The 16,198-nt window shown below is 38.2% G+C and overlaps 1 protein-coding gene across 4 annotated transcripts in view; it reads right to left on the reverse strand.

The window, feature by feature from the left end:
* The window catches only part of cubn (cubilin (intrinsic factor-cobalamin receptor)), a 78,254-nt gene that overhangs the window by 32,033 nt on the left and 30,023 nt on the right, over positions 1 to 16,198 (reverse strand). For all 4 annotated transcript variants that reach the window (XR_005614260.1, XR_005614261.1, XM_039617163.1 and 1 more), the window contains 17 exons: positions 15,974 to 16,130; positions 15,251 to 15,441; positions 13,722 to 13,881; positions 12,547 to 12,728; positions 11,422 to 11,590; positions 10,946 to 11,127; positions 8,768 to 8,921; positions 8,395 to 8,511; positions 8,166 to 8,279; positions 7,504 to 7,632; positions 7,226 to 7,358; positions 4,971 to 5,176; positions 4,361 to 4,542; positions 3,152 to 3,344; positions 2,462 to 2,659; positions 1,184 to 1,330; positions 238 to 428 (listed from right to left, as the gene is read on the reverse strand). Coding sequence is in view for 2 of the 4 variants with exons in the window: in XM_039617163.1 (XP_039473097.1) it covers positions 238 to 428; positions 1,184 to 1,330; positions 2,462 to 2,659; positions 3,152 to 3,344; positions 4,361 to 4,542; positions 4,971 to 5,176; positions 7,226 to 7,358; positions 7,504 to 7,632; positions 8,166 to 8,279; positions 8,395 to 8,511; positions 8,768 to 8,921; positions 10,946 to 11,127; positions 11,422 to 11,590; positions 12,547 to 12,728; positions 13,722 to 13,881; positions 15,251 to 15,441; positions 15,974 to 16,130 (2,805 nt within the window). In the remaining 2 variants the exon portion in view is untranslated. The remainder of the gene's footprint in view (positions 1 to 237; positions 429 to 1,183; positions 1,331 to 2,461; positions 2,660 to 3,151; positions 3,345 to 4,360; positions 4,543 to 4,970; positions 5,177 to 7,225; positions 7,359 to 7,503; positions 7,633 to 8,165; positions 8,280 to 8,394; positions 8,512 to 8,767; positions 8,922 to 10,945; positions 11,128 to 11,421; positions 11,591 to 12,546; positions 12,729 to 13,721; positions 13,882 to 15,250; positions 15,442 to 15,973; positions 16,131 to 16,198) is intronic.

Genomic DNA, 16,198 nt, shown 5'->3' on the forward strand with positions numbered 1-16,198 from the left:
CACTGTCCAGACTGGACTGAGACTGGATCAAACTGGATCGAGCTGAACAACACACAGTGAATTTCACGGATTTCTAGCACCTGTAAATATCATAGACTTTAAACAGCTGTTAATTGCCAGTAATCACTTCAGTCTATGCGCATTGACAGGGCCAAAAATCTATTTTCTCTCTTGTAGCAATGTGGATTTTTTTTTTCAAATATTTATTTTTGCAGCTTTTGCTATCCATATGTTTACCTCCAGGTAATCCCCTGTACTGCATCCAGTTCCATAGCCTTGGATCTGAAAGGGGGTTTGGAAGGTGACAGAAATTCTAAAGCCAGGTGTCACCATCACGTGCCAGCTGCAATCCAAACCTGGCCGGTAATTCTGTGGGTAATTGGGACTGCTCATAACACCTCTGTCAACATGCAGGAGTCCACCACAACCTACAAAAAGAAAAAGCAACACATATAATTCCTCTTACTAGTATAATTATTGTTGTAGAGTAGTGGCAGTTGTGGAGTCTGGCAGTTAATATATTGATCATGAAAATTGACCTGAGAGGAAGTGTTTCTGCCCAGAACATCACATGGATGTTAAATCTGGATCATCAAAAGCAATTCTCAAGTTAAGGGAGTAAGCAATATTTATTGTATAGTAAAATTATAATGTGACTTCTTGGACTGTCTTATGTTCAACAAGTGTGGATTTGTTTCTCATTTTTATGCCTTAAATGAACTTTTGTAAGTCAATCAAAAACATGTATAGAAAAGCCTTAATATTTTACACATGGGAGCAGCTATTCAGAGAGACTCAAAGTATACGATTACAGTAGTTTGACCTAAAAGTGTGACCAAAAACAAATGGGAACCCATCGGTTTTAATGGGTTCACATGGACATACAGGAGAGAATGCTTCAAGCAGTTATTGTAGGTTCGCACACTGAAAGCTTGTTACAACTTACTTTATGTTGAAAGTAAATGACCTCTTTCTTCTGTCACAGCTGAGAACCGTGATTCTCATCGAGTTTGAAAACACCCTGTGGTCTCCGTTCTTAAAAAGAAGGACTACCACCCAATTTGCTTTTGTCTTTTTAAGACTGAAGCGTGTAGTATTTCAGCGTTCTAGTGTTTTTTTTGTTTTTATCTTATGGTTATATGTCATGTAGGGGATGTTTAGTAATTAACTACTAATGTATCACCTTTTGAGTAGGAGGCATTAAAGCCTTGGCCACTGATGCTGCTGTCTGAGGAGAAATGGATGTACATGAAGTCTCCTGTTGAGTGAAGAGATCCTGGGTGATCCCGACCACACACATCAGCCAGCACAGGGGACTGACTGGTTGCACCTGGGAATAACCAAAACAAAGGACATTCTAAGCTGTCCAGAAGACCAAACAAACCAACAACAGTCATGTGGACATATAAATGCTCTCTACAAGTCCAGAGCAGTCACTTTAGGGTCTTTCATGTTATCTGTTAAGCGTCTGCAGAAAATAATTTTTACTACTTTATATAAAAGAAAGCACTGCCATGCAAATACTTTATGTTTTTTAAGTGAAATGCAGATTTCACATCACAAGATTTGGACAGTATATACAGGCATGTATGAAATCACACAGAAAAAAAAATTATTCCTTGCCAATCATGTTTATAGTTGCAATGAATTGCACAATCAAGGTAATCCACGAGCCATCTTCACTTCAGCAATCAATGACATGTCCAGAGAAGTTCTAGCACTTCATGAAACAAGCATCTCAAGTTGGATGTTGCAACGACATCATAAATTTCATAATGATCATTCCTCAAGGCAAAGAATTCTCAATTAGAAAGCTGTTGTTTTGATATATAGAATCCACACATAAATAATGCTGGGAGAATTATCAAGAGCTCCATAACAATACTGCACAGTATGTTATTAGATGCTGTTATTTGCCACAAATGAAACAAAATGAATAATATATATCATAATATAACAAAAAAACAGTAAAGCATCACTTGCTGAAATTTTCATAAATGCATTTTTGTGCTTTAATATTTTTGTTTTTAAACACTTTAAGTCGTTTATACATAATTTAGCCTAAAGCATAAGACACACGTAGTGGAATTTAAGCTCTCTATTACAAAACCTGTCAGTTTTCCTCTTACTAGAATATTAAGTCTGAGGTTGTGGTCTGCCTCTAAACAAGAACATGAATTTTTCAACAATCCATTTTGGGAAAGCAAGGCAGGTGCCATCACAAGTTTTGGATATGTTACTATCAGACACCAAATCTTTCTATAAAAGTCAACTTGAAGCTGTTACATTATGTCATTTTTTTTGGGGGGGGGGGGGAATGTCACATTGAATTTCAAAGAAAACAATTTTTAATATCTTTAAAAGCAGAGAAAACACAAATGGTCATTTCATCAGTTGAAATGGAATGACTCTAAAAACCCATCAGCACTATTATCCCTTAATGTTGGCCTTAATTACTTACCATCTCTGACAACAACGCTGTCAAAGTAGCAGGTATGGCTGTCCTCTATGTCTAAAGACAAGATAGTAAGCTCTACAGTTGAGTCTGGAGAATGTATTAACCAGGTACACTCCTGATTAGGAGGGTAGTTTTCTGGCCAGCCAGGAGAATAGAGGAAGCCAGGAGTCTCTCCTGTCATTAGTATTCCACCGCATGCACCTGGCACACATACAGAAAAACAACAAGATGAAGGTTGTATTTAACATTTCGGAAACACAATGAATAAGTCAGAGCCCTGGGTATGATTATGGACAGTGATTTAAATTTGGAAAATCATATTAATAAGTTCACCAGGACTGCTTTCTACCACTAAAAAAATACATTTCCTCAACTGACTTAGAGTCTGATAGCAGCAGTCCGAGTCCTTACATGTACACAGAAATGTGAACATATTACCCAATACTGAAGTCAGTTCAATAAATAAATTCAATATAAGTTAAACACAAATAAATACAAAATACTATATAAATAAAAATGCCATTGGCATTCTCTTTATTTAATTTGTTTGTGTCTAGTGTGTTTCCCTGAAGTATTCTCAGATATTCTACTTCAGCCACAATAAAGGTTTTTGTTTCCTCCCAGCTATGAGTCTGCATCTGGGTCATGCATGGGTTTATGTAACAGGGCTGCTGAGAAACTGCTGTTTCTCACCTGGTGTGATAGTGGGTGGTGGTCCAGAGTTCTGAATAGCAGTCCATTCCAAAAGGAAACCTTTTCCTCCCAACACTGTATCTGACTTGAACTGCACAGTGACAGTGCTTCCCAAACTTCTTACAGGAGGGGGCAGACTCAAACCACAGAATGTCCCAATAGGGTAGTAATGAACACTGGGACCATCAAATATCTGCAGAGACATGAGGATTGAGGATAGAAGCCATTAGGCAGAGCCGTAAACAGGCAACCTTTTGGGCGATCAAACTAGTTCCTGGAGTTTACAAAAGCTATGCTCTGTCTCTTTTGCAGATAGTGCACACTACTGAGTTTCACAGCAAATATAAAAAGCCATTACATTCATTGATCTGTAGATCACACAGAATTATATTTTGTCTTTCAAAACTGGGGCTAGGAGACTGTAACAGGACATGCAAAAGAAAATGTCTATGTTTTCTTTGGTTGATTTTTTGTACTATTTACTAAACATCTCCATCCTACAACATACTAACTAGTCTTGGGAGGAGAATACTTAAATCAAGCGCAAACTGATTAATCCACTCATGTCAGTTTATTTCGAATGTCAGATGAGGATTTGATAAAAGTGTATAAACTACCAAGCAGCCTAATTCTAAAAGCAAACTTCTTTGCAACTCAACGCAAGTTTTGGTGTCAGGTTCTTTTCAACATGTTGTGGCTTTTGCTGCAAGAATTTTACAACCTGCACAACAGGGTCCAAAGAAGGGAAATAATGAAGCGATGTCAGTGGATCTATCCTGAAAATTTCTTTTTGTTGTTTTTATTCTGATGAATGGATTTACATTAATAAATTTCAAAAACATTAAATAAATAAATATTAAATTAAATAAAGTGTTATAATTTCAGGACCATGGACATGGACACAGACCATGGATAGCACACATGGTTGTCCATTATCTCATCAGGTGTGCTTTATTTAACACATGACTATTTTTAGTGGTGCCTACACCAATTCAGCTGCTGCAATATGACATTATGTGAGGTATAGATCTTACACATACACACACACACACACACACACAAAATCTGAATTGATATTGAACCATAAGTTAATAAAAGTATGTAATGTAAAACGACACAATGTATTTCCAGACACTTATTACTCACAATATTATAAAAATGTGACTCTTATTGTTATATATTGCAGTCTCTGAGCATTCACAATCTTACTTTCAGGTGGTCGTAGTAGCAGTCATAAAGATCCTCGATGTCCATGTCCAAGAAGCGGATCTGGATGTAGCTGTCTCCATCTACAGTTATAGTCCAGTGGTAGTCAGCGTTATTGGGGTATGTCCTGGGATACAGTGGGGATGCTATCTGACCAGATTCCCCAGTCACATCAACACCATACACTGTGGAGCAGTGAGACAGAATAAAGAAACATTTCTCATTATATCCTTTTTTTATTGGTTACACAGAACATAACTCAGTGTAAATAGCTGGCTGAACTGACACTGAATTTCTTTGATGCACAACACACCTTACCTACAATGAGGCAATGACTACAACCCACATGTAAAGGAGGTTGAAACTGTATATAACGTTCCATCTCTTCACATTCTCTTCACTAAAACTTGCAGCGTTAAAAAGCATAATCTCAAATATCTTGTTAAAAATAATACGCTGGTTTTATTCTTTTCGTTGCAAACATATTTAGGATCACAGACCAGTAATATCCTTATCCATCCCTAGTACTGACCTCAGGAGAAAAATTTGAGAACCTGAGAAAAACGACGATATAGAAGATGGTTGGTTAATTCTCAAATAAACAGACACTCACAGTGTGAGAAGGTGGCTCTGAATCCTGCTCCACTAACTGAAGCGTCTGAGACGAACTTGACCCACATGATATGAGCAATGACAGAGGTGTAGTTGGAAGGAAGCGAGTTTCCACAGAAGCGATCGACTAGAGGCCCAGTGGCGTTGCCTTCTCTGATTTCCAAGTAGTCATTTTGACAATCAGAGTCTCCTTGGAGCTGAAATGTACTAAAACAAAACACAATAAGATTGTTTGTCATATTTACTAATATAGGTTCCTGTGTGTATAGATAAGTCATAAATTAACAGAAGTACAAGAGTGAATTATCTAACTGTAGTTCATGTAACAGACACCTAAGAAAAGGTGTAGTGCTATTTGTTTAAGTAGCAGAGTGTATCAGTGATGCACAACAGAGTTTTGATTTGTTTCTAAGGCTATTTTATCACAGTGGGAAGTTTAAATTATTCTGCTGAATCATACATATAGCATCTGTCTGACCATCTCATCTGTAGTTACTTCTTACATACTACTTTCAGCTCTTCTCCCTAAATGTGTGTTCTCGCTCTTTTTCATTCTTTCCTGTGGAATTGCTGTTGCATACTGGGGGAGCACCTCATGGTTGCAGATGTCAACAGACTCAATAAACTAATCCTTGGGGCCAGCATTGTGGAAATGGAGATGCACTCTCTGAAGGTGGTGTCAGATAGCCAGATGTTGCTGGCAAGGACATTGCTGGACAATACCTCCCACCCATTCAATGATGTGCTGGCCCGTCAGAGGAGCATGTTCAGTGAGAGACTGAGATTACCCAAATGCACCACTGAACCACACAGAAAATCCACACAGAGAATGGCCGTGGCTATCTCTTTACAATTTCCCTTAAAGGATACACTGCATAAGTTGTACACCCTTATCCGCACATCCACTCAGAGAACATAACTGTCAGTATGATAAGAAGGGCACCTCAATTTCAGATTTATTTTATATTTCAGTTTTGTGTAATATATCAGGATATTTATATATTAGAGCTATTTATATTAATAAAGGTATTTTGTAAGAGATTGTATTACTTAATCTGTACTTTATCGTTTTATAGATAGATAGTTTTATAATTTATCATTATGTTCTTACTGTCTTAGAGCAACTGTGACCACATAGGACCTGTACAGTGTACAAAAGAATGCAAGACAAATTTTATTGACTCATCTGCAAACTCAAGCTACAGTAACTGTCACTTGCATAAATGCAGTCATCAAGATTGTGTTTCTTTATTTATGGTACACCATGAAATGATAGTCAGCATTATACGGTAATAGTATAAGATTATATACTGTAACATTAACCTAAGACACTTCTTATCTTTCTGATTGTAGTATTTTGCCAAATATATTATATTATATATTACAGATCTGAAAGAAGAAGAAAAACAAACTACAGTGGGGGGAATAATTATTTCAGCTCTCCACCTGAATCTCAATCCTCAGGACCTCACACAGTCTCAGCTTTTTCTAACAGGCAAGTTTAACCTCCTATGATACTGATTCTTCTAACTTCCTCATTTATCTTAAGTACTACAGTGTTTTCAGAGAGACACACTTGTAAAGCCTTTGGTTATACTGTATTATTATTTTTTTGTTAGTACATAAATGGCTGGGTGTGTTAATTCTTGCTACTATTGGCAGGTAATTATTCAAAAAGATTTGTTCTAACTACTATCTGAAATCTTATGGTCAAACCTTTGATGATAAATGGTAAGGTCTTTATATACAGCTTTTCTACTCTACTGGAGGACTCAGTTCTTTATGCTTCATGCCTCATTCATCCATTCATACAAACACTTTTTTCTATACCTAATGACTGTATTATGATTCAGCTGAAAAACTATGTTGTAACTTATAATATAACCGTAAACCCCTTTAACACATAACCACAAACAAGCATAAATGGGGCAGTGATGTCAGCCACTTACACAAGTCTCAACTAAAGCTCCCTGCAGAAGTCTAAATCAGGCATAAGTGCTTCCTATCTTACATTCACACACATTCATACTCCAGTGAACACATCAGAGAGCAACTTGGTGTTCATCCTTAGGCATGCAGAAGCCAGGGACTGAACCACCAACCCTCTGATTAGTAGATAACCTCCTAAAGCCACTCCCACTGATAGGCAGTCAACTAGTAATGTCTGTCTGTGGAATACTGCTGATAGGAACTTATTTACTAGCTAACTATAATATACCTTTCCAAAGTCAAAAAATCATGCTTAAATTGACTAACATAAATGAGAGCTGGATGCGGTTTCCTGGTGAACTGCGGATGGTCCACACACATTCCACATTAGGTGGATAAGCATCTGGATAGTTAGGACTGTTAAATGCACCAGTCTCCATCACAAGATCTCCTCCACAACCTGAGTAAAGGAAATGAGAAGAAAAAACTTTGCTGGATATCTTGTCCATAAGAGTGTGTATGCATGATACTAACGTGATTTTTAATTGGTTTTGATCATCTCTTATTGTGTGTGGATATAAGCAGTGTGACCCAGTATGACTTACTAGAAGTGGAGCCTGAGTAGGTAGCTCTGAAACCCTTTCTGGAGTCAAACTGGTCAGAGATGAATTTGACTACCAAAGAGTTGCTGAAGGATGTCACTGGGTGAGGTATTTCAGATCCACAGTAGCGCCCTAAAAAAAGACAACATCAAGTTGTAATTTTAACATCAACTTAATTACAAAAATGTCAATTCTTTTTCACTTGGCTATCATTGATCTGAATTGTCATAATTTTGAACCATTTTGAGTCATAATTTTTCCAGAGAGAACACATTTTGGTTGGTAGACTATTCGCTCCCTTATCGGGTATGCTCATTTTTCCACCGCTAATTTGTACTGCTCTTGGTGGAATGGCATTCATTGTTGAAATGAAGATTGTAGTTTACCCAGTGCAATTAAATGGAACACATTACATTGCAAGAATATGGCAAGACTGGAGTGACAAACCAGGTGTATAAGGCATTGTCACAGAAGGACACCTGCCTGATGTGGGAACTGCACTGATAAAAAGGCAATGTGGTATGATACTCAATAGGATATTGTTTTCAGGATTCAGCACATCTCTTCTCTTATGATTAGAAAGGTTAGGCTTAGGCAGGCACTACCCTTCTAACTCTAACACTTACCAAAACAGACAAGCAAACACACATATAGTGAATAACTACCTATAGTAGGTGAATTGTAATTGTCTCCATCCAAGATCTCCAAAAAATCATGAGAACAATTGGTGAAGATCCTCTCTAAGTCAAAGTCAGTGAATGAAAGGGTCACATGGTTTACTGGGCACAAAAAGACAAGTCAGTGGGTATTAGAACAGTTTGCATCTCAAGTTTTTCTATATGAAATATATAAAAGAATGAACTTTTCTACTCTTCTTCAACTAAAGCAACTCACATGGTTCCTGTGCTCTGATGATCCAACTACAGTTCTGATTAGGTGGATATTGTGCTGGATACCTTGGTGATGCAATGGCCCCACCATTATCATCTGTTATAATCGTTGCACCACAAGCTGTTGAAAAAAAAAAAAAAAGACAATGTCAGCTGCACTCTGGCTTTGGCAACATGATGCAGATCAAGCTGTTTGTAGCAGATAGATTTTTCTCCAGTAGCTAAAAAGGAGAAGATTGTATCAAATCTCCAACTGAAAACTGAAGCAGTCTTCTCTGATGTAGCAGGGACAGAGGCATGAGCGGACAAACCCATTACAGTGGACAAATTATATCAGTGTTCAAGTGACTGAAGCATAGAGGTTAAAGAAGACTGACCCTCAGAGAAGCGAGCACTGAAACCACGGTGGCTGCTACTGGTATCAGATCTAAAGCGAACATAGATTGTGTTCTGGGTGGAGGTGAAGGGAGGAACACTGGAGCCACACACACGGCCAAGCAGAGGAGAAGATGAGGTAGGACCATCATGGATCTACAAATGGACAAGCATATGTTTTTAGTAAAACTGTGGTTGTGTTGGCACATAGTAAATGAACAAACAAATCACTTTTCATGCATCTATTCTCATAAACTTTGTGCACAGAAAACACCTTATCAACTGGGGTGCACATTAATCAGAATCAGAAGACTTTATCCCCAAGGGGCAATTAACAAGTTAGTTCTTAGGTGACATCTTAGTCAAACTATGCCATGATACAAAATGCACATATCCAATCCAATCCAATCCAATCCAGTTTTATTTATAAAGCCCTTTAAAATACCCAGCACAGGACCAAAGTGCTGTACAGAAAATAAGTTTAAAAAACAATAGAGTAACAGAAAACAGCAAAAATAAATAAATAAAACACATAATACATAAAAAAAATTAAAACAGCCCTATATTAAAAAACAAGATAAAACAGCATAGAATCAACTAAAAACAACTAAAATAAAACTAAAAATAAAACCAACATCTCACATGGTGTCAAAGGCCAGGGTGAAGAGGTGGGTTTTCAGGAGTGATTTAAAAACAGGTAGGGAAGAAGCCTGTCTAATCTCTAAAGGCAGATCGTTCCAGAGTTTTGGAGCACGATCTCTTCTAAGTTTACGCTCAGTCCTGGGTACATTCAGGAATAGCTGATCAGCTGACCTAAGAGAGCGGGTGGGTGTATAACGCTGTAGCAGCTCAGAGAGATAAGATGGGGCTAGGCCATGGAGGACTTTAAAAGCAAATAAAAGAATTTTAACATGAATCCTAAAAGAAATGGGCAGCCAGTGAAGTGAGGGTGCAGCATTTTGCACCCTCTGTAGATGAGTAATGTATGAAGCACTGACCCCTATATGAAGTGCATTACAGTAATCCAGCTGAGTGATAACAAAGGCGTGGATAACTGTCTCAAAGTGCTGAAGTGGCTTTATTTTTGCCAGCTGCCTGAGCTGAAAGAAGCTAGATTTTATCACTGCCTTAATGTCAAGCTTCTGGTCACAGTCCACTTTGACCCCCAACGTTGTGACAGTTGGCTTAACATACTGGGCCAAGGTATCTAAATACAAATTGGGGGTCTCAGAGGGGCTACCAAAAACCATTACCTCAGTCTTTTTATCATTGAATTTTAAAAAGTTAAGAAACATCCAAGCCTTAATGTCATCAAGACACTGAAGTAATGGCTGTGTGGAGTATGTGCCTTTTTTCTTTAGAGGGACATAGATCTGACAGTCATCAGCATAAAAGTGGAATGCAATGCCGTGTTTTCTTAATATAGAACCAAGAGGGAGCAGATACAAAGAAAAGAGGAGGGGGCTGAGAACTGAGCCCTGTGGGACACCACACAAGAGAAGGGCGGAGGACGACACATGGTCACAGAGACAGAGAGAAAAAGTTCGCCTTGCCAAGTAGGACCTGAACCACTCCAGTGCTGTGCCCCTAATGCCCACCCAGTGCTCCAAATGAGAGAGTAAAATGGCACGATCCGCTGTATCAAACGCAGCTGTCAAATCTAAAAGCACCAGAACAACACAGTCCCCAGCATCAGTAGCTAACATATCTAGTTACAAAAAAAGAATATTGATGGGTTTATGATTATTCAACACAAAAACTTGTTTTTTAAGTCCAATTTGCTATTGGTAAGCTGGACTTTGTATTACTTTATTTGTTGACTCTGACTTGTTTGATTTTGTCTTACATGTATAAATGTTATATGTGATTTTATAATTTGTTATTTTATAATAGTGTGCATCAAATAAAATAAAAAATAAAAGTTACATTAAAAAAATTTAGAAACAGCATAATTGTGTTGAGTCACACTGAATGGAAGCGTAAACAAAATTTTAGGCTACATGTTTATTAATAAATCAGGCACAAGAATGAAAAGTTTACTCTGGACTTTCTTAGTTTGCTGGCTTTTCAAGCAGTGATAGTGCTTTTGCCTGTCTTTGCCTTGTTAGCCTTAGATAGAGCACATAGCAACAACCAAACACAGCTGCTTGAATATTAGTTGTTGTTATTCAGTCACTTACAGCCACATAGTCAAAGTCACAGCTGCTGTGATATTCAATGTCCAGGTCTGTAAAGTTCAGAAAGACACGGTGGTTGGGATCCACGCTGATGACCCAGGAACAATCCACATTGTTTGGATAGCTGTTGGGATACAAAGGAGAATGGATTTCCCCTGAAGGAGCTGTGACTGGGCCTCCACAGCCTGCAAGAAGAAAGAGAGTTTAATAAAACGTACAGAGTACTGTATATATACATAAACTCTTAAGGCTTTGTAATTTAAAATGGCAGAAAGATAGCAGATGGTGAATCGTTAGCAGTCAAAACTACTGCAGTAGTGACAACTTCAATCCAGTTGACACTACAACAACTAAATTTCTATAAAATATTCCACCCAGCTACAAAATCTATAATCAAACTGCAAGACCCAAAGCTCTGATGCTGTATGCAGAAGGAGCATGCAGAGCTGTAAAAGCTGCACTTAATGATGCCTACCCACCTCCCTGGACTTCAGTCCAGCTTGCATTGAATCCTCGACCACTGACATAGGCATCAGATTTGAAGCGCACAGTGAGAAGGTTGCCAGTGCTGGAGACATGCATTGGGGTGGATGTAGTGCTGCATAGCTTAGCCAGCTGTGGGGCTGACAAGTCTGGCCCTCCATAAACCTGAGGGGAAATAACATCAATTCAATAAATAATCAAATCAAAAAGAAATCAAGTCAACAATCAACAATTTGTTGCCTTCTGCCATGAACCCCAATCGATCACAATAGTTTCAGTCATCTAGGGTGAGTTTTTCTTTCCCAGTATCACCAAGTCCTTGCTCAGGTCCTTGGGGTCATCTGATTTTCTCTCTATTATTGTGAGGTCTTTAAATTTCAGTGTAAAGCACTTTGGGGTGGGGGTTGTGATTAGGGGTGGGTTTAAAAAATTGATTTCCTGATTCAAATCGATTTTAGGTTTGAATAATGCGATATCATTATATAACATTATTGTGATTATTGCGCGATGATCCTGAATTGATTTTTAAATAGAAATTTATTTTGCCAGAAACGCCAGAATCTCAGCTTAAAGCTCACAAAACTATTTCAACAGCCACCAAACAGGTAAACGGATTTAGCACAACGATGTAAACACAAAGTTTGACCCTCGGGTCGAGTACATGGACACACCATCGGGTGCAGGAAGCCGACATCTCAAATATTCGTCACTCTCTTACCAAAATTCACTGAACCAGCAGCAAAAGAAGATCAAAACTATGCTTCACATGACGAACAACATCGTCATGAGTTCCCTCTTACTTTGGCAGTTTTGCTTTCACTACGATAACATCACACTTCTTGCACAGCTCTCTCTCTCTCTCTCTCAGTGAACTGAGAGAACAGTTTCCCATCTCAATTCTGTTTGCCGCATTATTCACTTGCTTATTACGCACCAGTCTGTGTACAGTGCTGATGGCCGTTATTTTTTTGTCATTCGGTGCTATATAAGTAAAACTGATATTTAATTAAATTGAACTGAATTAAGATAATATGAGTTTTGTCATGAATTCAGCTTTTGGTATGCTTATGAACTGTCTACTACTAAGCCAACATCTAGTAGAGAAAAGATCCATATCTTACCTCCAGCACATCATAGTTGCAGTCTTGGTGGTACTCAACATCAAATTCATGGATGGTGATAGTTATACTGCTGCCAGCTGATGTGGTGATATACCATATACATTCTCTATTATCTGGATATCTGTTAGGGTAGCCTGGGCTGTTGAAGGAGCCACTGGGACCTGAGAGATCCCCACCACAACCTGCAGGGACACAGAAATCACTAAATCATGCATCAAATTAGTATTATTTTATTTAAGTAACTATTTAGACTAAACCAACATTTTTAACGAAAAGATTTGTCAGCAGAAGAAAGGAAGGTGAAAAGAAAGCATGAGAAAAGATTCAATAAAGCAAGCATTAACTCTTGTCAAAACCAGAGATCAAAACCAACACCCAGCTGCCAAGTGTAGTATAAACTTAAAACTGCCTTTATAGTATACCATCAAACACAAATGACCTCCACTACCTGCAAAAGTCGCACCTTCTCTCTATATGTGTGACAATCTGAAGAGACAAAGGAGATGTAGTCCTCATGGTAAAATCAGACTTACAACATTGCACCTCTACATCATTTCAGGACATTTATGACAAGAAGAGGTGTGGTAACAAACACAGTGATGAGTGTATGTATCATATCAGCAGTTCAGTGTGTGGATGCATCTGTTCTTGGTATATGAGATGCAGTATTTCTGTTATTAGTCAGCATTTAGTTACACTGGTCAGTTGTGCTGAAGGGAGAGAGTGGTTGATTTACTGGTTGACATTCCTGCTCTCACTTACGGCCATGATCTCTGGATAGTGAAGGAAAAAATAAAATTGTAAAAACTGACAAATGAAATGAGGGCGTCAGAGATCTTCCATATTGATAAGGTGATAAGTTTGATCAGGAAGGACTCAGTGAAGAGTGAAAACTCCTCCGCATGTGGTGGTTTGGGCAACACACCAGAATGCCTTCTTGATGGCTTCAAGGTGAGGTATGTTCACTTAGGAGGAGACCCCAGAGCAGATCCAGAACACGCTTGAGAGATTAGGTCTCTGTGCTAAGTTAGTAGCATGTATTTAAAAATATAAAAATTCAATTTCATTTATTTATATAAATGTTTTAAAAACTATTTTAAATACTATAGTACACAGTATATTTGTAATGGTTCTCTTGATCTGGTCTGTACCAATCAAATATATTTCCCTCTTACCATTTTGGTACCACATCATCTGGAAGCCTGATGTCGAAACAGATGAATCAGTTCTGAACACAATGTTGAGGGCTGAGCTTGTAGTGCTGCCGGCCGGGGGAGGAGTGTACCCACAGAATGTGCCAATCAGAGGTGCTTCTTGGTTAGGCCCATCATAGAGCTAAGACAATGATATATGGAGAAAGCAGAAAGTATGCACTGAAAATGGGCAGAAATGCCATGGTAATTTGGGGCTTTCTACGATTTCTTTGAACTGTTCTTTTTCCAGTGTGGAATGATTGCACAGCCTACATCGTTAATTACATTAAAAAAGTGTTTGCTCGTTCTAGTGTTAATATAGAGCAAAGTGGTCTGGGACCACAGTAAAGCATTCCCCTTCCAGTTGGCATCGCCGCCTTTCCAGGCCATACCAGAGCCAAACACTTCTCAGTGGCAGAATTCTTAAGTTCTGCCTATTCTATTCAGAATATCACTGCAATTCTCCAGTACTTCCTCTTTTCCAAACTCATGCTCGCAGGCCTACATCACTGGCATTGGTGATGACCCCGGATGAACGGGGAGACCAGACAGGTCTTGAAAAGCAGTCTGACATACATCCTTTGCATTGTAATTCATTCAGTGGTTGAGACAGTTGTGAAAAATTGGGAACAATCTGGTAGTTTGAGCCAGCCATGCAAGGAAACCTTTGATCTCCTTTGATGTTAATTGGAAATGACACGATGTGCCCAAGCAGGTAAGAATAATTCAATGATGTTTGCCACTGACATTTCCTCCACTAGCTCGTTCATTATTTTGAGTTTTGCACAGACAACTCAGTGTTCAAAGGGCACTTCACAGGTGACAAAGATTTCATGAGTTAGCAGATAAAGAGGTGTAGAGAGAATTTGCTCCTTAACATCACAGATTTCCTCAGTTATACTGTGACATGTTATTACATGTCACAGTATGACTGTGACATGTAATAACATCTGCCATTGAATCTGCCATTAATAGCATCTGCCATTGAAGTCATTACACCTCAGATGTCCTTTGGCATCTCTGACAGGTAACATTTAAAAACAGGCAAATTTCCCATGGTTTTCTAGTTGTTATCCTGCTGCTCTCCCTTAAACTCATGAACCATGCAGCTTAAGTTCTTATTACTTTTTGTAGGTCTGCCAAAAGTTGCATAATGAGGACGTTTTATCAGTGAAGGAGGGAAAAAAAAGATAATGTTAAAGTAGCAGTCATTTAAAGCAAATCATTAACTCACAAAATGTTGAAACTTATTTCAGCAGCCAATTTATAGATGTTTATTTTATTGGGATGGTTGCAAATTTCTGTAACTGTTATTTTTAGTTAATGTCACATAATAAAAAACAAAGGGGTCAGTTGTATTTACAAGTATTTAAGTTTTTGTAAACAAATTGCATTGAAAAAATGCACAAAATCAAATTTTGTTTATTTACAAACATGCCTGGTGAGAGTTTTGAGTCATTCTTTCTTTTATTTCTTTTCTTTTATAATGTTGAGAGATGTGGATGTGTTACCTTAATGTAATCAAATGTACAAGCAGCAGAGCTGGCCTCTAGCTGGAAGGCTGTGAAGGTGTAGTTGACGGTATTTCCACCACTGGCTTGGATTGTCCAGCTACACTGGCTGTTGTCTGGATAGTTGTTGGGAAAGTTCAGTGACTCGATCACTCCTCTGTGTTTGCCAGAGATCAAAATACTATTGCATTCTGAAAAAAAGAAATGTTCAACACAATAAGAAAATCACACATGGCATTCCTACTCCGATAAATGGAAATTATTAAAAAGAATATGTGCAGGAACATCATTATCATTTGTTAGCCATCTTTACAAGAACAAGAAAGTTATGTAATAGCATATATAGTGAACTCAAGTATTTCAGTTATTACTGATGATGACTAATTTTATCTGACCTTGTGGCCTGATGTTTTTATCCAACACTTCTATTATTTAAATTAGTGCAGTCAGCGTTAATCTCATTAAAATGACATTAACGCCATTACCGCATTAGCGCAGCAAATCTCTGTTAGCGAGTTAGGGTGGATCGCTCTGTGCGCACGGCACTAACGCGTGAACAAGCTGATGCCGTGTTAATGCGGTTACGGCTAATAGCACTAATTAAAATACAATTTTGGCCATCTCTGGTAATATCTCATAAATTATCAGAATTGTTCCAAATCTTTGTAATTATTTAAATTCACAAACACATATAATGTAAAGAAACAAAATATGTTTTCTTACGAGAAGTGTAGGATGCAAGGAAGCCTCCTGCATTGACACTGCTGTCTGTGCGGAGTTTGACGTACAGCTCATTGCTGGAAGAGTTGATGGTACTCGGCAGGTCACTGCCACACAGCTTGGCCAGTTGTGGAGCATTGCTGCTGTTGCCATCATGTACCTAACAGAAACAGATAACAGAAACAAAATGAACTGAAGAAATAAAATGAACTAAGGAAAAACAATTTC

Source organism: Oreochromis aureus, linkage group 9 (assembly GCF_013358895.1).
Source record: "Oreochromis aureus strain Israel breed Guangdong linkage group 9, ZZ_aureus, whole genome shotgun sequence".
Taxonomy (NCBI): Eukaryota; Metazoa; Chordata; class Actinopteri; order Cichliformes; family Cichlidae; genus Oreochromis; species Oreochromis aureus.